Source organism: Tenebrio molitor, chromosome 3 (assembly GCF_963966145.1).
Source record: "Tenebrio molitor chromosome 3, icTenMoli1.1, whole genome shotgun sequence".
In the NCBI taxonomy this organism is placed as follows: Eukaryota; Metazoa; Arthropoda; class Insecta; order Coleoptera; family Tenebrionidae; genus Tenebrio; species Tenebrio molitor.
In genome coordinates, this window is record NC_091048.1 from 21,384,735 (window position 1) to 21,412,590 (window position 27,856).

A 27,856-nucleotide genomic window follows, 5' to 3' on the forward strand; every position below is an offset into this window, starting at 1 on the left:
ACCTAAATTAGTTCCATACATTACTTTGAAATTTGTTTTTACTTGAATTTACTAATTTATTCCAATTTTTATTTTTAGATATGAGACTCCCTTCTTGTATAAAATGGTGAATAGACGGTTGAAATAATCAGTTAATAGTGTTTGTACAGAAGGTTACAACTCCAGCAATCACCGATTCAATTACCCCTAATAAAGTATTTTGGGCCAGAAATTAGCAATTGAAAATTCTTTCAGTACTTGCCTCATTAAGGGCGCTGTATAAACATGTCACGCAAAATGTAATTTTATCAAAATGCGGGCATTTATAGCTTTCTATTGTTTGTAATAATAAATCTCCATAACAAATTGAGCGTACATAATCCTAACTAATGTGTGTCACTGCTTATTAAATTCATCATCGAATCAAACATACAATTAATTTTTAACGCTGACAAAATGTGAAATTCGTGACAAAATGTGAAGAAAATGATAAATCGCGTTTGAGTTAATGACCGTTTCGGCGATGTTTACCTCGACGAAAGTGACCAACGTCGAGACGTCGTAATTAAATCCAGACTGAGTCACCGCATGCGCGATAAGGATCAGAAAAACATTGCGGCCAGCTATTCCGGAAACCACCAATCCGGGCAGGCAAGGGTTCCCAGAAAGAGGCCAACGTAACTCCGGGCCAGCACTCCACCTCATTGGTCAATGACATCACGGTCCCGACCAATCCGACGACCGCTTCAGGCCTAACCAAACCCCGGAGTCAATAATGAAACGACAAGCAACAAGTTTAGTTCGACACGGCTATTGTTGTGGTCACACTGATTTTTAACCCTTCAAGATTTTAGTCGAATCGGAAATGGACGTTTGAAATTGAACGTGACACGAAATAGGACTCCTGCAGGGCGTGAAACGTCTGAAAGGGGTTTCATTCAAGGTGGTCGGTTTATCGAGCAAAGGGCTGGGACCTGCGTCTTGCATTCAGTTGACCCTTTTATGGCTCAGGTTAGTGACCCTTGTGGAATTTTGTGACATTAATTACGAGTGAAATCGGCAAGACGCCGGTAGTGCATGAGAAGAGTCCGCCAAGGCAACAACAATGGTAAGTGAAATGTGAGAGACATTTTCACGCTTTAACATTTTGTAAAAAGTTTCCCGGCGCATCCACCAATTTTATAAACTTAATCTACCATTTGTATCGTTATTTTTATTTTCAAGATTTTGAAAAAATAAATTAACTTAGCTACAATTTATGTTTTCTGTTTATAAAGCAATGCTTAGAAGTGAAACATTTTAGTTTGTTTCTATTTAGCTGCATAAGTGAAAGAAGGTTTTTATTTTTTTAGTAATAACTTAATTGCTGATTTTAATTAGAGAACAATGTGAAATTAACTGAAAAAATATTCATAGCATTTAATAGATAAACAAAATTCAACAGAATAAAAAATTAATTGAAATTATTTATTTATTTCACTTAAAAACTTAATTATTGTAGACAATTGCAAAATACCGAACAAAAATTTTTTTTTTGACAAAATGAATAAGTAACTAATTTAATATTACTTTTGATTACTTGAGAGCAAATATTTTGCAGACTTTGCACACAAATAAAGACAGTAATTAGAATAATTAATGACAAATTTGCACATGTTGTGACCCGGCGCATCCACCAAAATTTACTGCAAAGTTAGCTGAGAGTTATTTACTTTGCTGTTGTTGTTTTTGCGATGTTTACGAGAACTTTTTGTTCGCAGTCGGTGGCTCCGTCCCGCGTCGGTAGCCGGATGCAACAGTACGAGGACGCCGCCAACGAAGAAGACGGCGGCAACACGGCAGATGGCGCCGCCAACGACCCCGGCGACCTCGAAGACAACTCACCGCCAACGCCACGCCACGATAAAGGCCCGAACTCCCTCAGTGCTCCCTTGGCGATAGCTGGAAACGGCGCGCACCACAGCAACGACGATTCCGACGAAGACGACGTCGAAGAAGAGGCCGATCCTCCCAACCCCATCAACGGGGGTTACTGGAGGCAGGCGGCGGCGTCACGACCGCAAACTCCCACCATGATCGACAACACCAGCGACGTGTCCTCGATGATGCCTCCGGCGAGGCCGAAAAGTCGCGTCGACATGGCCACCAGCAGGTACCACAATCTGTCGTACTGGAAGGCCCGGAGAGTGTTGTTCTATAAAAACGGGGACCCGTTTTTTCCGGGAGTCGAGTTCAGGTTCAAGCCCGGGAGGGATATCGTGAGTTTGGAGTCGCTGCTTGACAAGTTGTCGCTACGCATGGACCTACCACGTGGCGCGAGGTATGTCTTCTCGATGGATGGGGACCGGAAGTACAGGTTGGACGAGCTGGAAGATGGTGCTTCTTACGTCGTTTCGTCGTACAAAACTTTTAAGGTAAGTTTAGATTTTACGACAAACGTCATCAGTTCTTGAAATCCCATTCAGGAAGTTCCGCGTAACGCCTAGAATTTTTTTCGCAGAAACTTCTCTTTGGGCAATTAGTGAATCATAGTACTCACGTGACGTCATACTGAAATGTCAATAATTTTGACTGAAAAACCTTTGATAAATCTCTGTCACGTGAACATAATGTATGTATATTATATGTATGTATGCTACGTTTGTATGCGAGTATGTTGGAAATCTTCGTCAGTTTCGTTAAAATTAAAATCTTAATTATTTCAAAATACGATACTCAACCTTAGAGAATCTAATTGACACCAAAAACCAACACATGGTCAATAAATACTTTTATTCTGAATTTTTTAAAAGGAGTGCTTTACTATTATAGATGATGTCAAACATGTCCTTTCGTCAATTTAATAATTAAAAGTAAAAAGAAATAGTAAGTTAAATGTTTTGATATTAACAATTGTTAACAGGTGTGTGTTAATAACCTGTTGCTAATTCACCTTTGAAAACATCTATCTAAATATTTTGAAGTCGTTTGCTATTTTTAAAAAATCAAATTTTACATTTGTTCTAATAACTTATTGGTGTAGTTACATACTTTCGTTTTTTTAGTAAAGGTAGTAGATTTTATTTATTTAAAAAAATAGCTATACATATAATACATTCATTTTTGCTTTAGACCAGAGTAGGCTATTTTAATTTTTTTAAATGTTGGTATCGGGGCTATGTCAAAATAACAAAATCAAAATTGTTCGAACTGCCAGTGTCAAATTTGACATTATTATTAAGTATTAAGGTAAATTAGTTTTAAATTTGTGCAATATTTACATTTATCACTAAATACACACATTATTGAGTCCTCGAAACTATGTAGTTAATTGGAAAATGATAATGCTTGGCTACATGGTCATGAATTTTGACAAGAAAGTGTAACCTCAAATATTATACATGATGTATATTGTCATTCAGCCACAGTCTTACCATACAACTCGCCAAATTTCCATAGCCTACTCTGGTCTAAAACAAAAGTGAATGGACTGTAGTTAGTTTACTTTTTTTTCGATAATTATGCCCTAATTAATTTCGTAGTAACTTAAAACTTTGTAAATGTATTATGTATTTATATCACTTTTTTATGGCAATGATATACCGGGTCTCCGCGTTAAAAGTTCGGGTTGGTTTATCTCTGGTGTTCTGAACATTACTAATTTAAAATTTTATGGTGTCATTAGTCTGTCACTTCAAAATTATAAATTATAGAATTATAAATGAAGCATCATCAAAATGGACATCTATTTTAGTACGTCTGTTTAAAAAATGGCAAGTTTTTGAGATTTGACTGATTTGAAAAAATTTGATGCTTGTATTGATTTTGAAAATCAAATGGACTAGGTTAGCAATTAATAGTTATTTAATAAACTAGTTTGTTAATGAAGGCGATTAATAATCGAAGCTGTTTAAAGCACGAACAAGTGTAGCGAGTGAGTGCTTTTAATAGTTGAGATTATTAATCGCCCATTAACAAACGAGTTGATTACAAAAATTTTTCGTTGACCGCAAACTTTTTTTTTGTGCCAAATTTCAAATTAAAGCCACATCAAAACTAATTTCATCTTTTTCGATAAAGATGAGACCTTATAAAATACCTTCATCCTTTTTTGTCCTCAGGGTAGGCCATTTTAAAATTTTTCAACACTTTCCATTCACTTTTCCACAAAGAATGTCAGAAGACGTCAACTCCATTCACATTCAATTTCACGTAAAAATCATGGTTGCTAAGAAAACCTAGTTACCTTTGAAAAATATGACATGCGAATTATAACCAAAAAGGTCGGCTTTTGAAAAAGTGAATTCGTAATTGTGCAGTTATAGAGCTATAAAATATAGAAAACCCTGCTGCATTACCTCCTGCAGTGTTGGTAAGTGCAAACAATGCATGTTCGAGGTTGTTTATACATCAAAATATCATCAAAACGTCAAAATCGCAAGAATCGTAGATTAATGAAAAATAGTGTATTAATGAGGTCCATTAATACACTATATTTTAGACAAAATAATTCATTAATATTGAAATTAACAAGCGGTCAACGGAAAAATAAATTAATAGAGTAGTAATGAATAATTAAATTAAAGGTTCAAAATGAGTATCAATTACGTTTAAACAATAATAGGACGGATTTAAAAATTCATTTTGAAAATTTTTTGTTAAACCCTGCGAACTTGATTTTTTAAAATCTGTGAGTACCATTCAATTTTTTTAAATTACAAAGATTTTTTATCGAGGCGAAGCCGAGATAAAAAAGACGTCGTGAATGGAAAAAAAGGCTTTTCCTATCGAATTGCACACAAGATTTTGTGAAATTCGGAAAAGAAGCCCTTCTTTATAATAATTTTAATTGATACTTTTTATGCGAAAACCATAATCAAGTTCCTATTGATGTACTGTTACCTAGGGAAAACAAAAGTAAACAAAGTAAAATTTGACAAAATATTTTCAATTTGTGTGTTCGTCTCATTTGCCTGAAAATAATGTTTGAGAAAGTAGATGAACCATCTTCTGATATTGAAGAGTCAGCGGCCTTGGCACTTAACTCATTGCTGTCCGAACAATCGAAAGAAAAGTACAAAAAGGCGTACAAAGACTTCGAGAATTGGTGTTCAGAAAAGAGAGTGAAACATGTTAATGAAGAGGTATTATTGGCATACTTTGAACAAAAGTCAAGAACTTTTAAAGGTTCTACACTATGGAGTATCTATTCAATGTTACGAGCTACCCTTAATGTGAATAAGAAGATCGAAATTAAAAACTATCCAAGTTTGATAGCATAGCGAAAAGAAAGTCAGTCGGCCAGCTTTCAAAGAAATCCAGCGTGTTTGCCAAGTTAGAGGTAGAAAAGTTTTGAAAGGAAGCTGAAAATAGCACTTATTTGCTGATGAAGGTTAAATTTTTATAAAAACTTGACATTTCACATGAATTTTTTTTTGTTATTAACTTTATATCGAGCGATCAAATTAATTTGTAATCGAGTCATCCATGGATTTGAATCCGTATGTCTTTTCGATTGATATACCTAGATTTAACCTGTTTTAAACTGCGTTTTTTGTTCAAGAAACGACATACGATTTCGGATTCATGGATAACTCGATTACAAATTAATTTGATCGCTCGATATATTGATAACATAATTACATAACATTTTTGATCTACAATGCAAAAATTTCCGATTATAATGCGGAATCTGGAAAAGTGCCCCGAATGCTTGCAGCGTTTCCATGTTGAATGGCAAGGGAAATCCTCTCAAAAAGGAATTTCTTTGATTTTGAATCGCCTGATTCCGCGATAAGTCGGTTTCCGATGACATTAATGAAATCAATGGTTTCTTTGCACCAAGGGCCTAAGGTTTCAAAGGCTTAAATATGTAGTTTGACGAAATAATTGAACTATATTTGCTATGTTTGCGTTTGCAAGCCATTTCAGCGGCAAAACCTGAGACTTCAAATGTTTTCAATACGTAACTGTCTGCAAGTGTATCTACAACAGTAACGTCCCAAACCAAAGGTTGACCTTTAATCCACGGTACTAAAGTCATCCCATCTGGGCGTTTTCCGTCATCCCGAGATAGTCCGTTTGGTTCTAAAGTTGAATTAACATGAATAGAAGTCAAAGACCGGTTGATAAAATTTTTCATTTCTCCTTTGTTTTATTTTTTCATTCTAAGGAACACTCAAATGAGTGTGGAAAAGTTAAACAATTCCACACCGAATTTCACAATAGTAGTTTATTTAACGTGTTTGTGTGTAAATTGGGCCTTTTTTTGGCATGAGTGGGCCAGTTTAAAACACGAGTGAAACGAGCGTTTTAAAGGCCCACGAGTGCCAAAAAAGCCAAATTGACACACGAACGAGTTGAATACAACGTTTTTTTTTGTTCGACGAACCCCTTAAAGACTCCAAATCGCTTAAAATCTTTAAAATTAGCTTGACGTTTCGTTTTGACAAGTTATGACATTTATCAAAACCCGTTCACACAGGAGAAAATTCTCAAATTCTGACAGTGTCGAACAAAAAATAACTATTTCGATAATCCGTCATTAAAAATTTTGATTTGGGGGTGGTTGCGGGCGACTAGAGGCGGAATTATGACGTGACGACTGTACTGAGTTATGCCCCCTACGCACTGACTAAATCCTAAAATTTCATATTCGCAACGTTAAATACACCAGATGTAAACTCACCAGAAACTTTCACGCTGACACCCGGTATATTGTTTATTCCTTTATTTAAGTTTTATTTTATTTACTTGATATACCTAGTTAATATTCTTCCCATGCCTAATTTATCTATCGCGCTGATGAACTTTTCATCTTAATAACTTAGTCCTTTTTTTTATTTCGCTTAGATCATTTAAATAATTTATGTTTCTGAGTAATAAGTTGTATCATCGATTCATGAAATAAGAGTAAAAAGACAAGAACGTTTTTTCGCAAGATCAACCCATAAATATTATTTGCCTAATGATGAGAGGAACATCTACAAGACTCTATGAATTTGAAACTCCAATCTATTGAAATTCAAGATTTTTAATAGCTGCAACATTTCTGTAATAAAATTAATTTTGATTTGGCCATAAAAGGAGGTCGCATAAAATTGCATTACTAGTTCAGTTCCGCACATAATTTTTAGGATTTCAAAGAATGATTGAAGTGCGTGATCGGAGAAATTTGGGGTAAATTGTTGGGTGGCATAAATCACGCTGGTCAGACAAGTGTGACTATAGTGTCCAATGGATCATTAGTGGTAGTAACATGTAAAGATTTGAATTATTGTTTGACATATTATCCTAATTTGAATAACAAAGCATGAATACAACTGTAATCATTAGGGCTCGGATTTTAGGCAATTAAAAAGTCGGAAATAGGTGCCTAAAATAGTCCCTTAAATTACTGCAAATAGTCCCTTAAAAACTGAAAATAAGCCACAATAGGTCCTTAAAATTGTGGTTAATTAAATTTAAAAATGGGTTTTTAAAGTTTTAAGTACACCCAACAAGATATTTACTAATTATTGGGTAATTGTTTACTTTAACTACTTCTGGGGAATTTTCGCCTTTTTTCTGGCTAGAGAGCCTCAGGGCGTCCTCCTAGATCGTGTCCTACCATTCAAACCTTGTGCAAATGCCTTTTTTTTCTCTCTTGTTGTGTGTCAAGGTCGTGTCAAGGTCGCGCCAAGTCTTAGTATAACTAAAGTGTAAGGAAAATTTTCATTTGCACAAGGTTTGACTGGTGGGAAACGATGTAGGAGGACGTCCTGAGGCTGTCTAGACAGAAAAAACGCGAAGTAGTTAAAGTGAACAATTACCAATTATTCTTTATTACGAGTAATTTAATTAATATATCTACCTACAAGTTTGTTAGTTATATACTCGTATTTACATGGCATACAATATATTGCTCTGAATTTTCTATTTTAAAACATTGTCTGTTATCCACCAAAGTGGACTTATATTTTGAGAAACTTCGTTTTTATAGTAGGGACCATTGTATAAACGTTAAAGTTTCTAACAATACCTAAGTGTCACAAACCATTAGACTGTGTATACCTGCACCCCTTCGAAGAGAGGCAAACAGATAAACTCTGAAATTTATGCCAGACCAGTCTAATGGTTCCTGGTACTTAGGTATTGTCGGAGTATTTACCGCTGACACCATGGTCCCAACCGTAAAAGCGAAAAAGTAATTCCTCTATTGTACTGCACTTTGTACATTTCAATAATTACATCTCCTTAAATTTCAAAATCATAAAGAATTGTAAATTTTATTGAGGTACCACTTTTACATTTTTAATACCGTAAACTTCCCAGAATTCGAATATTGAGAAAAAATCGCGAAAATGAAATTTATTTTTGGTCATTTTAGGCATGTTCAGGCAGTTATAAAGTAAAATAGGTATTTAAAGGGCATTTTAGGCCGAATAGGCAGAATCAAATATAGCTCTAATTACTCAAATTAAGCCAGAAATCATTTATAGACAAGTTTCATACACGTGCCTTAAAAAATAAAAATAGTCCATTTTGCCTAAAATCCGGGCCCTAGTAATCATGTAAAAATGTATTGAATTTTTACTTATCACAGCTCTTACAAGTACAAGTGTACGAAAATGTGTGTACGCATTTTAGAATAGTAGTTTATTTGACGAGTTCTTGTGTAAATTGGGGTTTTTTGGCAAGAGTGGGCCAGTTTAAAACGCGAGTGAAACGAGGCCCACTTAAAATTTGGATATTTTTAATACTCTATTAATTCTTTCTAAATTAAAAACCGAAATCAAAATTGTTCTGCTTTCGTTACCATACGGAAACAAATTAGTAATGAAAAATTGTGAAGGCGTTTAAGCTTTTCTCTCAATTAAATACCACTTTTTACGTTACGTATCCCAGGAAATGACCAAAATTGAACTTTTAGTGTTGAAATATTATTTCCGTCCTTAGTAGGAAATTTTTTACTTTTCCTAACTCAAATTAGTATTGCAATCTTAAAGTTTTCCAAACTCCAGTAGAAAAAAAGATTGTTTTCTAAAGTCATCAAAACATTTTGAAATCGTCACACTAGACGTGTCAGTGTCATAGATAATTACATATGTATGTGGAAAAATAAAATTATTTTTCTACTCTTATTGGATAATACTGTAATTATTATAGTATATTGTATATCAAGAGTTGAAAATGAAAGATTTCACACGAGTTTACAGAATTGAGCCACAAGCCGTAGGCGCGTGGCTTAAGCAAACGAGTGTGAAATCGAATTTTCAACACGTGGTATACACGATATTTTTCCGATGATCACAAAAAAAAAACGCTAATATTCGGGATCCCTTCAAACTTCAAATATTATTCGACAGAGCTGCGGACAAAACATACATTGGTGGCCATGGTTACTACAACTGTGTGCAATCATTTCATTGCGCACAGGCTAGAAGGTATCTGATTGGCTAACCAGTTTCATTGCACACGGGTTCGCTATTTGCATGCAATAGCCAACTTTCAATAATAGTTATTTGTGCGAATTTACGCATTTTTCATAGTGGTCGTCGGAAAAAGTGTTTTTCAGTAGCTAACAGGATTCATTACCCACGGCCCGTTGAATAATAATTTCAAAACTCACTGCAAATATCATAGCAACTAGTTCAATCGCAAATTGTATCAAGTATACAAAGTAATCATTTTAAAACGTCAGTTTCAGTTTATCTAATAATGAAACTTATTTGTCAATTTCTCTTCATAGTCGTAGAAAAAATACAGTATTCTATTATCCGCTCATATACTATTAACTTTCCTTTCTATGGCAAAGACAATAAATATTAAATCACCCTAGTAATTGTGACTAAAATTGCGAAACAAAAAAATAAATAAAAAATAGTTATATTTCTTTTTTCCAATTCTTTCACAACAAATTTTGTCGTTTGATTAGATATTTATCGCAAAGATAACGTTCGTGAATTAGGTGAATACAAGGATTAATTGTTCAATTAATCGGTTTTCACTATAAAAAATTACCCAATAAATTTTTATTTTACATTATAAATTAAGTTATAAAAATAACATCACCGATAACAAAACTAAAACACAATATTTAAAATTTTAACGGAATCTTCCAAAATGAAAAAATACTTACTTCTTGAATGCCATTATATGCAGATACGGGACCATAATTGTTCAAAGATATAAATCGTTCATTGTGTTAATAGTTGAAATGTACATGAAAGAGTGTTTTGACCAATTCTAAGTAATTAAATTACCAAGTCAGCACATAGTGCTTTTTTAATTTTATGATTAGGAAAACACTTAAAATGTAACTTACTATAGATAAGTACTGAATTTCACTTTGTAAGTATGTAATCACTGTGCATAGTATATTATCGTGCTGATTACACCTACTTAGTAAAAGTAAGAATAAATACATTTTAATAATATGTAATTTAAAAAATCTATACCAACTATTAAGTAATACAAGTTTTAGAACACCTAACCTACTTGTATAAAATGTACGACACTGTAAGAAAAATATGTTTCAATTTTAAAAGCCATACTAAACTAGGTATTTTTAGATGTGTAATATAGATTGTATCTGTTTATACACACAACCAACTATGTATAAAGAAAATAATGTGCAATTTTAAGTTTCATTTAAAAAATAGTTATTTTTATATTATATGCGTGAAGTGAGTGTCTTTTGTGCATGAAAAGGTTTTTTCATGTTCTTTTCCTGAGATAAATAACCGGGAAAGTGGTATATAACTAAATATACAGGGTGTCCCAAAATTGGCGTACAAACTACTTACTACCTTATCGAGGAAGTTTAAATGTACATGAAAAAAATATGGAACCTATTATTATTATTGACGGTAATACAATGTAAACAAATATAATCTATTCATTTTGATTGTGACCACTCCCTAGTAACTTTTCAGTTGCTAGGTTATTGATAGGGAATTTTAGATAACACTAAATCCAGTCGCAGTTGGCAACTCTCGGAGGCGCCATTTTGGCAGAAACGTCACGCTCACAGAAGACAGAACGGAGAACGACTTGCGCAAACGTTTTTCGACGTACACTGTGCGCATATCTATAAAATTGCGTTTTGGTACAAAATTTTACAATTCAAAAAGAAAATGCCACGTCGTCTTCTCAAAGTTGGGACCAAACGGTTAATAATGACTTGTTTCGAGACATTTATTGAAGCCAACGGGAAAACAACTCACAAAGACGAACATCACCAATAAAGTTAACTCTATTTGTGCTTTTTTGTTGTACATTTTGGCTAGTAAGTGTTGTAGTTTGATACCTTCTGCCTTTTCATCCCCTGTAAATCATTTTTTTGAACTTTCTGTCTGATTAGTTTTTATCTGAAAATATTTGTATCAATCAATTTCTGATTACCTACCTTTAGTAATCCCCAGACATTTTTCGCGTTTGTCTTACTCCCAAATGACCATTTCCTTCGGATTTCGAAATTTTTACGTTAAATAATCTGTACCTGGATATAACCCCACTTTTCAACAGACGTGATCACAGAATCAGACAGAGGTTTTTTGTTTCTCCTACTTCAAATATTGATTTCCATTATTAATATTGATAAATACATTAAAATCATTGCTTTACTACCATGGTCAAGTTTTGACAATTCTGACATTTTCACATCATGTTCACACCACACAAATATTTAGTGTAAAACGTATGCAGCACACAGCTAAACAGCGCCTACTATGTTTTTCGTTGTGGTCACAATCAAAGTGAATAGATATTATACAGGGTTATTCTAAATGATTGTAGTCGAAGTAGGCCATGTCCATGTTATTACGTTTTTGCCGCTTTCATGTGAACTGTCAGTTGTGTCGCTGTCACAGTAATTTTTTAGGTGAAAAGTGCGATGATGAGGGTTTTATTTATTTTTGTTAAATTAGCGATTGAATCCAGAAATATTGAGTTGTTTTACAATCAATTTTAAAAATATTGAGTTGTTTTGCACCCAATTTAACACATCATTTTGATGATTTTTTTATGTGGAGCGGCAACCATAAATTTTACATTCAGTTTTCACGCCTACTTCGACTACAATCATTTAGAATAACCCTGTATATTCGTACATCATTACCTTGGAATATTACCGTAGTGGATTTAAAATAATTTTTTCTATTTCCAAAGTTTCTAAATTCTCTATTATGCAGGATTAGATATTGGTAGTGAGTGATCTTGTACTTTGTGATAATATGTACGATTAGAGGTAAGTGTCATGACAATTTCATGCATATATTTCAAAATAATTGACCTGTTAAGTGCCACTTTCAAAGACCGCCAAATCAGCAAATAAGTCTAATAGAATTTTTTAAACATTTTTCTGACGTTTACGGTGATGTCTGCTACACCGTAGTGCACCGTTAGTACGCCATTTTTGGGACACCCTGTATAAACTTTCCCAGTTATATAATTTGATATCTCTTAAAGATAACCTCAAAATTTACAATTAATTAATGTTGTTAGCGCCAAGACGTACCGCATTACGTGTCCAAGTGGTGATTCTGTATAGTAGTGCTAGGCTTACACATTCTTAAGTGCGGACCGCACCCCTGCAGATTGACTACGCGCCTCGATCAGTGCGGACGCATTATTATTTAAGCTTTTAAGATTAAAAGCTAACATCAGAAGTGGGATTGTGACATATCGTGCCCAATTAAAATTTTTTTCTTTATTTTATTCTTTCCCTGTTGTTAAAACAAAAAAGTCTCTGTGCCGTGCCCGTGCAAATGGAGGATGAAAACAACTCGAACAGTGTTGATCCTACCTTTGCGGTTGCCACTGGAACGGGGAACACCACGGAAGATAAAACCGCCCGATCCTCCTTGACCATTTTACTTCGTGGTTTGTTGGACCACGTGGATTCTGGACCCACAAATGTGTCTTCTGGATGAGGTTTGAGTGACGGCAATTTTTTTTGGTTAAAGTTTCCGGTTGTGAGGCCGAGACAGGTGAGTGGTTCTCCTGTTGCAGCCCTTTAGATCGTCGCTCGTGGGCCAGCGCAAAAAGAGACCTCTGCGAAAATTTTGCAGGCAGTGCTAATTTTGGCAAGTTACTGCATGATGCAATCTCCTATAATTCTGAGAAATGCCCAACGTATGGGTTTTGTGGCCGCATGAAATTACAAAAATTGAATGTTTTGCGTGTTCCATTTATTCAAGGACACCCTTGTGAGTTTAATCTGTTGCGGTATTAAAGACGACGCTTTGCAGGCACGTCCGTGCCCGATTAGCGCATTTGTCGCGCTCCCAGTCAAAATTTACTTTTAATCGCCGAGATGGCTGAGCTAGTAACGTTGTTGGTACTTTTCAAAAAGCAGATTCATTAAAATGCTTTGGATGTGGCCGATTGGGTCACCAAAAATCTGTCTGCATCTACACCTTTAGTCCCGGTGTCAAGCTTACACATGACAATGCTCCCGTGCTTAGCTCGTCTTCAACTAATGTTTCGTTAACCTAAAAGTTGTCAGGGGAAGTTCAAATAATTGGCTCGGTATAAGTGTAAAGAATTGACTCTATTCGCAACTTTACACTGTGAGGCTTAATAATTATTGAATGCCTTGTTGGCATGTTGTTTCACTCCTCTAGCAAATTCAGCAATCCTTCGTATAGGGGAATCGAATACGGGATGATGTCATCCGGTGCCCGTAATTTGTGCAATCTCGGCTCCTTGACGCCTGGCGAGAGTGCCAGACCACCGATCACGGGGATATCGCCTTACAAACCTGTGAATTTTGTACACAAATATGTCATACCGTTAACAAATGTTTTAAGAAACGACTCATTGATTAAACCAGACCCGTTAATCTCTGCCATTTTGGTTGATTGTTTCCGACTTTGCCCAAGAATGAAGATGGATTTACCCATGTTTTTGTGGCAGTGGATGTGTATTTCAAATATTGTTTTCTGTGCCCACTCAAAAGCCTCAAAACAGATGAAATCGCTAATTGCGCCCAAGATATCATCTTTCTAGTGGGTACCCCGGCTCGCATTCTCACTGACACTGACGTCATCTGCTGCCTGTCAGATGCGTCTTTAGGCCAAGGGATGGTGCCCGGACCCGACCCGGACGACTACGACGCTCTCCTTGAGAGTCATCTTCTATTATTGTCTGTTTTTAGCACGACCTGCTGGATGGTCAGAGTGTCTATAGCGGCCTGGTCGTAGACCGAAAAATCCTATTGTTCTCATGATTCTGACATTTGGGGTTGTTTTCGGGGGTTGCTGTCAGCAACTAACTGTCATGCTGTCAAATGTGTGACAACGCCATGTGCATCGTGACAATTTAAACATGCAGTCCACACTCCACACACATGTATCTGCATGATGCATGCAGTCATGCGTAGTTGTCCAGTGATAAATGATGCTTTACTTTAATTGTAATTACAGTGTGGATATTCTGAATTGGCAGAAGCAAGATGTTGCGCACTGGTTCGGTTGTGCGGAAGGAACAAAGTTTCGGCGCCGCATTTTTTTTTTAAATCTCTTGGTCAGTGGCGAGTGCAAATTCATAGAATAATAATTTGTCCAAAATTATATAATTAATTAATTACATTCAAAACTGTACAAAACATAAAGTATACTTTCCACTCATTTCCACCAAGAATGGCACGGATTAATTAAGCAAAAATAATTGTTTTGTTATGGACCCATCTTTATCTGACTTAGGAAATAATGTACCTACTGCAAATCCAAGATTGAGATTATAATTTTACTATTATTCCAGAAATGGGCTTACAACTAACGGAACTTGTTGCTACGTTTCCCGCAATATCAGTTCTAATATGAAAAAAAAAAAAAGAAGCCAGTTCATAAACACTAACAGCAAAATACTAAAGACCAGAAACACCAAACAGAACGAGCATCAACTAAATTAATAAAATGTTTGTTATTAAAGTTACTTTTAAACTGTGCAACTCTTGACATTGCACTTTGACAACTTCACTGAATTCATTACATTTGTTTGTGAGGTTAGGTAGGTTAGGAGAAATATGTCAATCCTCAAGACGGCGGTGGTTTTTAGAATATATGCAGTTGTATCAGTTTATAACACGCACTTGGTGTATGTGGCTGTCTCCCTTCAACACATGTGAGGCAGGTTCGTAGTTCGTTGCCTCTGCTGCGTTCGCTGTTGAGATGTCGTTCTGTGCGTCTCACTCTGAACTATACGATTTGAGGAACATGGAACTATTAACGTGCGTCGGTCTCGGCGCGGGCGTAAAATGTAGACCAAACGTCAAAAATTGTTACGAAACAAGGAAAATGTAATTCGATTTAACCAAAACTTCGGAAATCACTGCAAAAGTGTTGCAGTAAGCAAAACTATTACACAGATGATGTTAACTAACTTGCGTAATGTGCTATCGTGCAGCAACGAGAGGAAATTTAGCTGAACGTATTCTCCAAACCAATTTTTTTTCCATGAATCCAAATAAAGTAGTGTCACCACTGTCATCTGAATTGAAGAGTTGGGAAAACCCACATTTGTTGGCAAGTCCGATGGCATTCATTCAAAATAAATTCAGATTTTGCGTCTTTTTCAATTTCAAGAAAGAATGGTTTTTGTTTTTAATAATTGAAATCCATTTGTCAGTGGTTCCGACCATAATTTATTTCGTACTGATCGTATCTAGGTATAAGGTACGTTGTACTGATAATGATAAAATAGAAATTATTCGATTGTTATTGGAATCGAAACGAAATTCAAAATAAGTGCACAACTACGCATGCGATCATTTATACTTGAAAGATCGAATGATATTTGATCATTTGGATTATTCAAAGCGATTCTTTCGATTCATTCGATCATCAGAATATATCGATTATGCCCAACACAAAAAAATACTATAATTTCTTGACAATGGCGGTCACATAAACAACTCATTATGCCTTGCTGTCAAGTGTCAAACACGGACGAACGGCATGTCGTGTTCTTGATTCAGGCGTGACGTCACTGCATATATTTCTAAAATAAACCATGTACCCCGCCTGTTCTTTTCGTAAAATCATGATTAGCCGTGTTAGCGGTTGCTAGCGTGCCGTTGATGCTTGGGCCAGTGTGCCTTCTGGCGGATATCAACTTTGGCAGGAGTTCGGCTGTGCCGTTGATGCTTGGGCCAGTGTGCCTTCTGGCGTATATCAACTTTGGCAGGAGTTCAGCTGTGCCGTTGATGCTTGGGCCAGTGTGCCTTCTGGCGTATATCAACTTTGGCAGGAGTTTAGTTGTGCTGTTGATGCTTGGGCCACTGTGCCTTCTAGCGGATATCAACTTTGGCATGAGTTTGGCTGTGGCCGTTGATGTTTGGGTCTCTTTGCCGTCTGGGAAGTTCCGCACCTTAAACGTGTACATAATCATGGATATTTTGACGCATGTTGTGTTTGTCATACGCCGGAAGACCCCGTTACATCAGTACCAGGACCATTTCATGGAAGTCAGGATGAAACCGAGCCCTGACTTGCGACACGTATACAATTCCAGTTTATTCTAATAAAATTCCTGAATTTAGTATTTATTCAATTACAAACGTCAATAGGTAAATCTTCAAATTGACTCCGAAATAAAAACTGGTTACTATTTTTGGGCCGAGAGCGTCCCAATGTCAGGCTGGCCGTATTAGCGCCAAGACGTACCGCATTACGTGTCCAAGTGGTGATTCTGTATAGTAGTGCTAGGCTTACACATTCTTAAGTGCGGACCGCACCCCTGCAGATTGACTACGCGCCTCGATCAGTGCGGACGCATTATTATTTAAGCTTTTAAGATTAAAAGCTAACAAATGTTTTTTAAGACTTTGCCCAAACAAACACGGAAAACGTTATTCAATATTCGTGCGCTGTCACTTTTCAGGTATTCGGCCTGTTTTAAACACTCGGCTGACGCCTCGTGTTTCAAATTTTGGCCTAATACCTGAAATGTAATCTGACAGCGCTCCTCATATGAATTTAACTATTCACGCCGAGACGCAGGTCGAGGCAGTAAATGCCTTAGAATGCACAAAAACATCTTCACGCACCAATTATAAACAATATATTTTCTATAATTGCTTTCAGAACTAAATTTTAAAATTCAAATTTTTGTAGGAAATCTAAAGTATCAAAGCAGTGACTATGTTGCTAGGTAACTAATAGAAAACAATGCGTGAAGTGAAAAACAGAAAAGCTTAAATGTGTGAAATCGCATTTCACGCACTGTTATGTATGGTTTCTATAGTGTCAATCTTACAACAGTGTGAAAAAAAACAGAATGTGTCGTAAAGACGCATGATAGAAGTGAAACTTTTGTATTACAGGGAAACATTGTAATTATTCATCAATCACTTTTAAATAGCATATTCACAACAAACTTGTATATTTTAATGAAAATAAATTATAAACAACGATAATACTAAACAATATCGAAATGTGTAACTCATTGTTCATTTTTAAGCCTCCAAATCAAAGAGAGGACATTATCGATAAATGCCGTGAGTGTGACAAAGACAGAGACACTGTTTCCACTCGACCCAATAGTGTTTACCCCCACCACTTTTCGTCACACAAAAAGGTTGCCGATCAGAATTTCAAGACCCTCCCATAAAAAGTTTCACTTCAAAAAGTATGTAAGAAAATTACACACTTCACGGATAGATAACTGTGCGTGAATACCAGTTTTTTAACTACCAAAAATTGTCAGAAAATAGTAACAACGCTTTTCATTAAAAAATATACTTAATTTTGAGTTAACTATTTGTTCTATCGACTGACACAATTGTTCTATGCGTTAGATGTATCGGGTGTTCATTTCAATTTCCGGTAAAAGTTGGCATTGAAGAGTCGATTGTGAACGCACTACGGATAACGGCTCACAATCGACTCTTCAGCGCCAACTTTGACCGGAAATTTAAATGAACACCCGATATACTCGTATACATGTTACATGTACTTCTATCAGCAATACTAACAAAGTGCAAACTTTAGTTGATTTTTAAATCACCTAGAACTAGAGCACTTACGTGTGCGTGAAGCTATTCGTCCTGCATATAAGGAAATCGTCAATAAAATTACAGAGATTTAATGTGATCCTTTTGCTTATATTTATAATTTTTATGGTGTCATAATTTGATTTTATTTTTGGTGCGCCACTAGCAAGTTTCTCACAAGCCAGCAACTTAGATCGCCCAGATTGCTAGAGTTGAGCTCTTATTTGGCACGTGACCTCGTCCACCTTGTAAGATAAGCTGACCACATGCACGCACGATATAGTGTAAACACTTGTATACACTGGGCTCCAGAAAAATCCTTCTGTTTCTAATCCACATACATAAAAATTTCTATCTTTTGATATATTACGGCGTTCAGCTTACTAACTAGACTGGTGAATATTCATGAGCGGGACACCCTTCGTTACCGTTATTTCTTCAAAATGGACTTTACCATGCATCTAATTGGCGACTTAAAGAAATCAATAAGAAACGAATGTGGTTAAGCTCCTATTACTCATTTTTCCACCGTCCCTCGTATAATGAAAATGCACATTTCCTTAATGGCCTGACCAGACCACACCTTATTAAAAATCGAAGGAGAGGAGTTTATATGCAACTGTTTGCATGATTGAAACTGTGCTTCGCCTTGCTTTTGCCCCAATTCTTCACAATATTGAGTACAACTGACGGCCAGTCCAATATGCAAATTTGTCGCTGCCTCTGATCTAGATAACGAAGAAAAACTATTTATATCATGTGCAGACATGAAAATCAACAACTTTATTTAATACGAGAACACGAAAAATAGAAAAAATTGCGATTGATTGCTAACCCAAATAAATCCAGTTGACAACTGACCCATATTGCATTAATATCCATTCATTAACCTCGAAACGGGACGCCTTAAACGAAATCGCACGCAAAACTAATAGCTCGCTTATTTTTTTATAGTCTAAAATTATCCTTGAGTTTATTTATTTCTTAATAACACATAGGAAAAGCAATTTGTCAGAACAACCAGTGACGGCAGTGACAAACAAAATTGCTGTCGCAGTTTAGTTCACCTGTTTACGCCCTGTCCCACATCAGAAGCTAGAAATAGTTGGGTCAAGTTACGACAATGATTGTTGGTTTGATCTTGTCGAATCGCGGCGATTTCCTTCAACGTTTACGTGGCTTGAAGCATAAAACCAAGCTTTTATGAAGCCTCGTTAGCCTTTTCAGGATTAGCATTCACTTAGACATGGAGTTTTTCAATGAGCTTCTGGGATTCTTGAATAAAATCACGAATGTAAACAAAGCTGGTCCGGTCGGCATGCGAGCTTTAAGCTTTTCGCTACGCGCCGTCCGAGCTGGGGGGAAAGGGAAATGGCGATTTCAAGGGCACACAATCCGCTCTCGCTCCGGTTTCCTGAGCTTTGAGGTCAGTGCCGTTCCTGTCATTAAGGGACACGCTAGCTCGCTTTTTGGGATGTCGGGATAGAATTTTTTTGCTCATAAATTACAAAGAAGGTGCGGCCTTGATGCTGCATAATAAGACGTATTTAAAGAGGAAATTGTTGCAGGACTCATCAAGGACATGTGAATTTTTTAAATTATGGCCTGCCGAAGCACGAAATAAATGCATAATTTATGTGACTTAAAAGTAAGTGATTTAATTACTTCGGGCTCGCGATAGAGGGATTAGCGATTCTTTACAGATTTTTTAAAGAAATCAGTTGATTTAAAATTTTCGCTAATGTTTCTGTGAAATACACAGAAATTTATTCTACAAAATATTTGGTTGTAGTTTAATTCGATTAGTCTAAAGATAACAAAACGATTTTTATTTAATAACTTTTGATTTTTACCATCCCAAACAGTTCCTTGAAAAATTTTGTTACCGTATTTTTCATCTGCATCATTCATAATCCACTGGGTGTAGTAGTGAGGCAACCTGGCAACATACAAATATTCACCGCGAAGAGTTGATTACAATACAGCCTTGTATACAGTTTTTGCATTTGAATTAATATTAAGTTTTGATCGATTGCATTCCTTCATCTAGAAAATCACCTCATAAATAGTTTAATCTTAAATAAATTTTCAGATAAATATGTGACATAGTTCTTAAAATACCCAAAGAGTTTTTCTATTGGGTGATTCAAAATGATTGTGGATAAGTATGGCAACTATTTACGTAAATTTATGTATAATTGTGTGGCAACTGTGTGGGTAGGATAGAATTGGCATTTCTTTGACAGTTCATAGTCGCGCAATTTTGAAAATTGTCAACGTGCAATGGTATAAAAAAAATCAAATGCACGCTTATTATATGTCATACAAATGTCAACTCTATCCCACCCACACAGTTGCCACATAAATGTTCGCACATAGTTGCCATACTTTTCCACAATCATTTTGTCATTTTGAATTACCCAATACTTGTCATTTGAAATAAGGTTTAGCAAATGTGATATGCTGATGGGTGTTATGGAACCCGACTTAATAAATTTAATCACCAATAGAACTCTTTAAAATAAACATTTTTTAGATATTGATTTTTTGAATCGATTTTTTTTTTGCCCCTTATTTGACACTTCGCTCATGAGATAATCATCAATTGAGACGAAAGACTGAGTGAAAATGTTTTTGTGCGATAAAAACCCAACACTACAAAATGCACTAGAATACGTTAATTAGAGCATAATTTCAGCTCAAAAATGTTACTGCTTGAAGCATATATTTCAAATTTGAAATTTTATGTGCGCTAGGTAAGTTCTACTTTCTCTAAGTAGAATTTAGTGATTTTTATGTCAATCAATCTCTCGCTGGACAAACTTACTACTACTAACAGTTTTTACTGTTTTTTATTGGAGTATTTTAATCGAGTAATTTTTTTTTCGTGCTTCGTTATAAATGGATGTGTAAACCCATGAACGGGTGTGATTTTTAGGGTTCAAATTATATATCTGCATCTATAAATGATTGTCTGGTCCAGCTTCCTATGAAAATTTGTCAAATTTGGAATGTGCCGCTTTATATGTAAAATAAATTCGGTAAATTCTGAACGTCACATTTTCAGGTTAGGTTGTTGGCTAAATCCTACCCTCACAAATTTGTCAGTCTGTTTAGCTCTAAAACTGGACGTATTTGCAATTTGTATTGAAAAATAGAAATTTTTGGTGTTTATTAACTATAATAAAAAACGAATATAAGCGTCAATTTGTCTCAATTAATTACGTCAATAATTAAGTAAAAAATTTAACTTTTAAATTAATTATTTCTGATCACGTTCATAGTTTGCAAAATGTGATAATGAAAAAATTCACAAAGTCACGAATTGAGCAAATAAATGTCAGTTTTCAGTACTAATTTATTCTAATAAAATTCTGAATGAAAATAACTCATTTAATCATAGTGTTAAGTAAATGTAAAATTTTCATTGCGCAATAATTTACAACTTACCATAAATTAATATTTTAAATAAATCAGGGAGTTAAAGATTTTCATACATGTTTTGCATATCTTTATTGCGTTTTTTAAAAATTATACGAGCTCTGTCAGCACGTGAGCTCTGAAGCCTTGCACAGCTCGGCTGCTGTACAAATCGTAGAAACGTTTATTTTGAATATTATTTTATTGTACGGCCTTAACACGAACAAAGAAATATTAAATCAAGTCTATATGATTCAAGCAGACCTGAAAAAGTTTATTTTAACAGAAGCAGACGCCTCTCCCATTTGTCGATTATTATTACGTGATTTGATCCCCACCTAACAAAGGTATCTACCGGGACTCCCTAGAAATATGATTTATTACACCTAATATATTAGACTCTCCCATTCTTAAAGAGGAAATATCCTGAAATTTCCCCATTTATCACTTTCGTCCAATAAAGAAATCAACATGAAGAAAAATGTAAATATGTACTTTTCCAACCCATTATTATTAATGAAATTACACATAATCTTATTGCCATTACAATTTACCTAATTATGACTTCATTACGGCAATATGCAAAGTGTGAATTCGGTGCTAATATCTAGTTCACGCCACTTCTTATTATATAAATTACACTGTGACATATATTCTCACGTCCTTGTCCCAGCAAGTACACTCTGTCATTTTTTAAGACCTTGCCGAAAATTTTTACGGGGTGTTTCTGCATCACGATACTTGTACTTAACTTTCGTAATATATGTGCATATATTATACAATTTCCTTCTGAATATGTATTCTTTACTATACAAAATCAATGCCACACAATTGCTTCGACTTGTGGTCATTGCAGTTCCTAATTGCACGTGAAAACGCATCTCGCTTGCTTTATGAGACATCCTGTGCCAAAACTGCTTTGCTGCATAATGACACCATCATTACCCGCACCAGCAGGAGTCGCATCGAGTATGGTGGATGCGCCGGGAGAATCGGGTCGCTCTTGCAGACGGACGTCTCCGGTGGACACTTTTGAGGTCAATTAACTCTGCACGGCCTACATAACGACTTCATCCACTTTATATGTAAATTCGTTCATATGTTTCGCGGTCCTTAAAAGTCCAAAACACATTTTCCGATATGAAATTAAAGTCGGTCACGATATGCAACCCCCTCTCGAACGACCCTTCATTTTTGACCTTGAGCTATCCCCTCCACTTCTTCATTAGCACAATCAGTTTATACATTATTTATCACAGTTACAATCGTTCGTGTCAAAGCCTTGGCTCATTCTTTCTTCGTGTTCGGAACGGGCTGCTTCATCGAGCGTGAGCGGCCACTCTCGACGGATTTTTGCCACTTTCATTTAGTTTTTTTGTTTGAAGAGGTTGTTGTGTTGAGTGTCACAAATGTTTGATGATTTTGATTTGGACGACGACACTCCATTCGCTGTTGTGACCGTTCCCAACATGGTAAAGTGTATAGACTTAGTTTTTTGCAAATAGTTCGATAGTGGCACTTGGTCTGCAGATATTTTCGCGAATGTGACGTATTGCCATTGATTCGTGGTCTCCATTTCACGATGCGGAGATTTCTCCAATATTTAGCCGAGAATATCACGCGAATATTTCATAATGTTTGCTATTTTTAATCTTCTAGGCTGCTAGTTATGGAAAGAAAAACGGAATATGGTATGCCGCCCCCGGGGGGCAAGGCTGGAGCAAAGCCACGAGCAGGAAAGCGTCGATCGCGGAAACCGACGCTCCTCCACCGGGAGGTGGAGGGACCATCAAGCCCAGCTCTGGAAGAGTAATTAGGATAATCAACAATATGGACCACACCGTCCAGGTAAATTTACAACAAAAACGCCTTTTCCAATAATTTAAAAAACAAGAAAAAATTATTATAAAGCGAGATTCAAGACGACGATAGCACGCATTTCATGCATGCAAAGAAAGAAATAAACCTTGCCTTATTATTGATATAAATGTTCTGGCTACGTCACTATAAAATAATAAAAAAATCAATTTGTTTAAACAAAATCCTTTCTGCATTTAGTGCAGGGTCCTTCTGAACCTTAGGACGTCGCAACCCTTCGAGGAGGTCCTCGAAGACTTGGGCCAAGTCTTGAAGATGAATGGTGCTAAAAGAATGTATACTGTTTCGGGCCAAGAAGTGCGCAGTTTCTCGCAGTTACGTAACGAATTCGCTGATGTAGATACTTTTTATTTGGGAGTGGGGAGCGTTGGGGGCGGCGTAGGGGGTGTCATGTTGTCACCGGTTAGAAGGGCTCGATCGAGAGCGCCCCAGACGGCCATCGTAGAAGACATTAGCAAACAAAGAAGAGCGAGGAGCAAGAGCCGACCGCGAGCTTTGTACGCACCAGAAAGTGAAATCGTCCGAACAAACGGTAAGTTTCTTTTTACCCCAACCGCCTTTGAACCACTCTTGCAGATTACACTTTACTGGAAGTTCTCAAAGAAGAACCGGTGAGGGTTACTATCAAGGGACTGAGACGGACGTTCTACCCTCCGATCCACCACGCCCCCATGGACAGTACTCCCCCAGAAAAGAAAATGCAACTAGAATGGGTGTATCCTTTGAAGTTCATAAACCTAGAAAACGTGCGCCAACTCTGATAAACGAAATTTATTCAAAGACACTGATGCATGTTTAAATGCAATTCTTTTCAAGGAAAGTGGAAAAAGGTGGTTCAATTTTAATACTTACCAACTTAATGGAGGTTTAATGACCACTCCTTAGACTCATTGTTGGCTAAAAATATTTAACTTCGAGGTCGCAAAGAAAGATGAAGATAGTATTTAAAGCCACAGTTTTTTTTCTTAACTAGATTTAGTTACGGGTATCGCGGAACTGACTCCCGGCGAAACCTTTGGGTGCTTCCAACCGGAGAGCTTCTCTATTTCGTCGCTGCGGTGGCAGTGATGTACGATAGAGACGAAGAGGCGCAAAGGCACTACACAGGACACACTGAAGACATTCAATGGTGAGACCTTGCGAAGGCTTGACATTTACAGCAATTCCTGATTTCCAGTATGGACCTTCACCCGTCTCGTGAAATGGTAGCGTCTGGTCAGCGAGCGGGCCGAAACAGGAAAACTCAAGCGCATATCAGAATCTGGAGCACGGAAACGCTGCAGACCCTCTACGTCTTCGGGATGGGTGAATTCGAAGTTGGTGTCGCCGCTGTTGCCTTCTCACAATTGGTATCCTCTCAAGCTTTCTTATTACACTTTATGTGACTGTTTTTTAATACAGAATGGAGGAAGTTATGTGTTGGCGGTCGACGGCGGAAGAGAAAGCATCCTGTCAGTGTGGCAATGGCAGTGGGGACACCTCTTAGGAAAAGTTGCCGTAAGTTCGAATTCCTCCAGTATTTCTCCAACTGTTTTGCCTAATTCATTCATATATAATCTGCATAAACACCACGTTCGTGCCGTCTCTCGCATAATGAGCTGACTCAGGCGTAAGGCGAGCGAAGATGTGATCCTTGAACTCGCGAAAGAAGTTTTCACCGAGTTTTTCGTGCTCGCGCACATATTTTTTGTTTTAAAATTGAAATTAAACACTTGGTATGATTGGTACAGCACACGAGGAAATGCTTCTTTTCCGAATCTCATAAATATTTACACCTGCGTGGGTTTATGAATATTCCGGAGCCGAATTTATCGATGATTGTGAGTCTTGCAAATGTCGAACCTTGGATACATTTTCTAACTAAGAATTATTACTTCTGAGGCAACAAAATTGTTGCCCTCAGAAATGTAAGCGTTGAAAAATAGATGAAACTAAAGCAAATCTGCTGTTTGCATTGTTGAAAAACAACTATACCTCTATCAGCTAATAAGTTCTAGGAAATTACACTTTCGTGATTTAATATGCAAAGTAATAAAATGCGTGTAACCGTCAAGGTAAAATTGCCAGTTCCATTACATAACTTACAAGGTAAATTGATGGTTAACAGACCCTTCAAGAAGAACTAACCGGCGCCGTCTTCCACCCCCTGGACGACAATCTCATGATAACGCACGGAAAAGGACACTTGACCTTCTGGAATCGACGCAAAGACGGATTCTTCGAAAGAACCGACATCATCAAACCTGTAAATCTCGGCGATCTTTTGGTTTTCTTTCCTATTTGAATCTTTGCAGCCCTCCAGAACCCTCATAACGGCGCTCCAGTTTGAACAAGACGGCGACGTCATCACAGCTGACAGCGACGGTTTCATCACGATCTACAGTGTCGACAGTGATGGCGCCTATTTTGTACGCATGGAGTACGAAGCCCACAACAAAGGAGTCAGTTCTCTGGTGATGCTCTCCGAAGGGACTCTCCTTTCCGGCGGTGACAAAGACAGAAAGATTGTCGCTTGGGACTCGCTGCAAAACTACAAAAAGATTACGGAAACGAAAGTGAGTAGGCTCATTGGGAGTACTTCGAGTACGGTATAATTTGCAGCTCGCCGAATCCGCCGGTGGTGTTCGATCTATCTACCCTCAACGTCCTGGTCGCAACGACGGCAACATCTACGTGGGCACCACGAAAAATAATATTCTCGAGGGTTCGCTGCAGAGGAGGTTCAATCAAGTCGTTTTCGGACACGGCCGTCAGCTGTGGGGTCTGGCGGTCCACCCTGACGACGAAGTCTTCGCTACTGCCGGACACGACAAGAATATCGCGCTCTGGAGGAAGAATAAATTTATTTGGACTTTACAAGTACACTCGTTCGAGTTTAGTCTCGATTTACTTCAGTTGTATTTTTTAGGTTGCCTTTGAATGTATATCGTTGAGTTTCCACCCGTTCGGTGTTGCCTTAGCTGCCGGAAGCACCGAAGGTCATCTCATTATAATAAATACCGAAACTGGAACACTTATCAATACTATAAGGGTGTGCGGATCGCCGCTGAGCTGCGTGGGATACAACCCAAGTAATTCGTATTCGTTTCCAAACGAGTCTCTAAATTTAAATTTCTTGCAGCTGGCGATATGATAGCGATAGCTTCGCAGAATGGAAGCATTTATTTATTCAGAGTGAGTCGCGACGGTTTCTCTTACAAAAAATCGAACAAAATCAGAGGGTCTCAACCCCTGATCCAGATGGATTGGAGCTCTGACAGTAATTTCTTGCAAACGGTCACTGCCGATTTCGATTTATGTTTCTGTAAGTGCTACTCTTGATTCTTGCGCAACAATTTTTTTTCATTTGCGATTTTCAGGGGATGTGAAATCGCTGTCTCCTGAGAAGAGTCCAATAGCTATGAAAGATGTGAAGTGGTACACACAGAACTCAACTGTCGGATTCTTAGTTGCCGGTATGTAACTGTCACTCTACCGTATCTGTCATTAACAGTATTTATTTTTAGGGATCTGGAACAATCGCTTCTACCCTATGACATCAATAATAAGTACCGCGAGTCGATCAGCTGCACATGACTTGCTGATTTCCGGAGACACGGACGGTTACATCAGACTCTTCAGGTACAGAGAACCACTCTTTGCGGTCATCTCGGACGTTGACGTTGTTGTTTTAGATATCCATGTTTGAGTCCTAAGGCAGAATACAACGAAGAGAAGGTGTACAGCGGCACCGTCGCGTGTGCGAGATTCTTGTTCAACGACAGAAACCTGGTGACAGTCGGAGGTACTGACGCCGCTCTGATGCTATGGGAGTTGACGGAGGAATAGCAGAAACCCTCATTTTTCTACTTGCCTTCTATAGCTAGACGTCATTTTGACGATTACGAAGAATCAGATTTAGAATCATCTTTCGAAAATTCTTTTGAAGTTCTCAACATAAAATACTGAAGTACTATACGGAGAGCACAGGAAAAACATTTTCAATATCTCCGCACGTAATTAGATTCCTTTTGATCGACCCTTTTCGTTGACGTCACACATCTGCAGTATGTTCTACACATTGGTTTCAGTTCCTCGTGATTGTGGCGTCAATTCAGAAAAGATAATGTAACATTTAAGAGGAAATAAAAATAGAGTAAATAAGTTTTAATCAGGTGTTATACCTTTGCGTTAAAGAAGCACGATTTCTTAGATTAATTGAACGGCTTTTAGTTAACAGCGACAATTGAATACTTAATTAGACTTACCTATTTGTAAAATAGAGAAAATGTTACCGTTGTTACTGTTTATTTTTCGATGACAAATAGTACTGATAAACGAATGAGAACATAAAGTGATAATATACCTCAACTTGCGATGTTAGGACATGTTATTGTATCATTCAAAAGCTTTAACATAATCAAATAAAAAATATATGAACATACAAAAACTAAGATTTACACGATACTTAAGTTTAATTAGATGATTATTTATGATTGTCTAGTTATAAATACACCTGGAAACTGCCAATAGTTATAGATTTTATTATACTGAAATACTAAGTGTAGAATAAAAGCAATGCATGATAGCTTCAAATATTTACCTACTAAAACTTTTTAATAATAAACAGTCTATTGTTACTAC

The 27,856-nt window shown here is 36.8% G+C and overlaps 1 protein-coding gene across 3 annotated transcripts; it reads left to right on the top strand.

The window, feature by feature from the left end:
* Positions 1–47: 47 nt before the first annotated feature.
* DCX-EMAP (Doublecortin-domain-containing echinoderm-microtubule-associated protein) lies at positions 48–27,856 on the top strand. 3 transcript variants are annotated; one of them, XM_069042026.1, is made up of 16 exons: positions 48–1,087; positions 1,740–2,393; positions 23,015–23,203; positions 23,414–23,765; positions 23,810–23,948; positions 24,213–24,362; positions 24,411–24,582; positions 24,635–24,730; positions 25,341–25,478; positions 25,528–25,788; positions 25,835–26,092; positions 26,142–26,304; positions 26,355–26,537; positions 26,593–26,688; positions 26,740–26,854; positions 26,908–27,856. In XM_069042026.1, the coding sequence occupies exons 1-16, from the start codon at positions 1,085–1,087 to the stop codon at positions 27,059–27,061; spliced, it is 3,123 nt and encodes a 1,040-aa protein (XP_068898127.1). In that variant the 5' UTR covers positions 48–1,084; the 3' UTR covers positions 27,062–27,856. The 3 variants fall into 3 exon arrangements, with proteins under 3 accessions (XP_068898127.1, XP_068898126.1, XP_068898128.1); XM_069042025.1 differs by having other exon boundaries at positions 48–2,393; XM_069042027.1 differs by lacking the exons at positions 48–1,087; positions 1,740–2,393 and adding an exon at positions 22,651–22,827.

Bases quoted from the DNA above. Each gene is read 5' to 3' on its own strand.
- DCX-EMAP (XM_069042025.1), top strand. From the start codon at position 1,713: ATGTTTACGAGAACTTTTTGTTCGCAGTCGGTGGCTCCGTCCCGCGTC. The intron at 2,394-23,014 runs GTAAGTTTAGAT...TTAATCTTCTAG, and splicing joins CGTCGTACAAAACTTTTAAG to GCTGCTAGTTATGGAAAGAA. The intron at 24,363-24,410 runs GTGAGACCTTGC...CCTGATTTCCAG, and splicing joins CACACTGAAGACATTCAATG to TATGGACCTTCACCCGTCTC.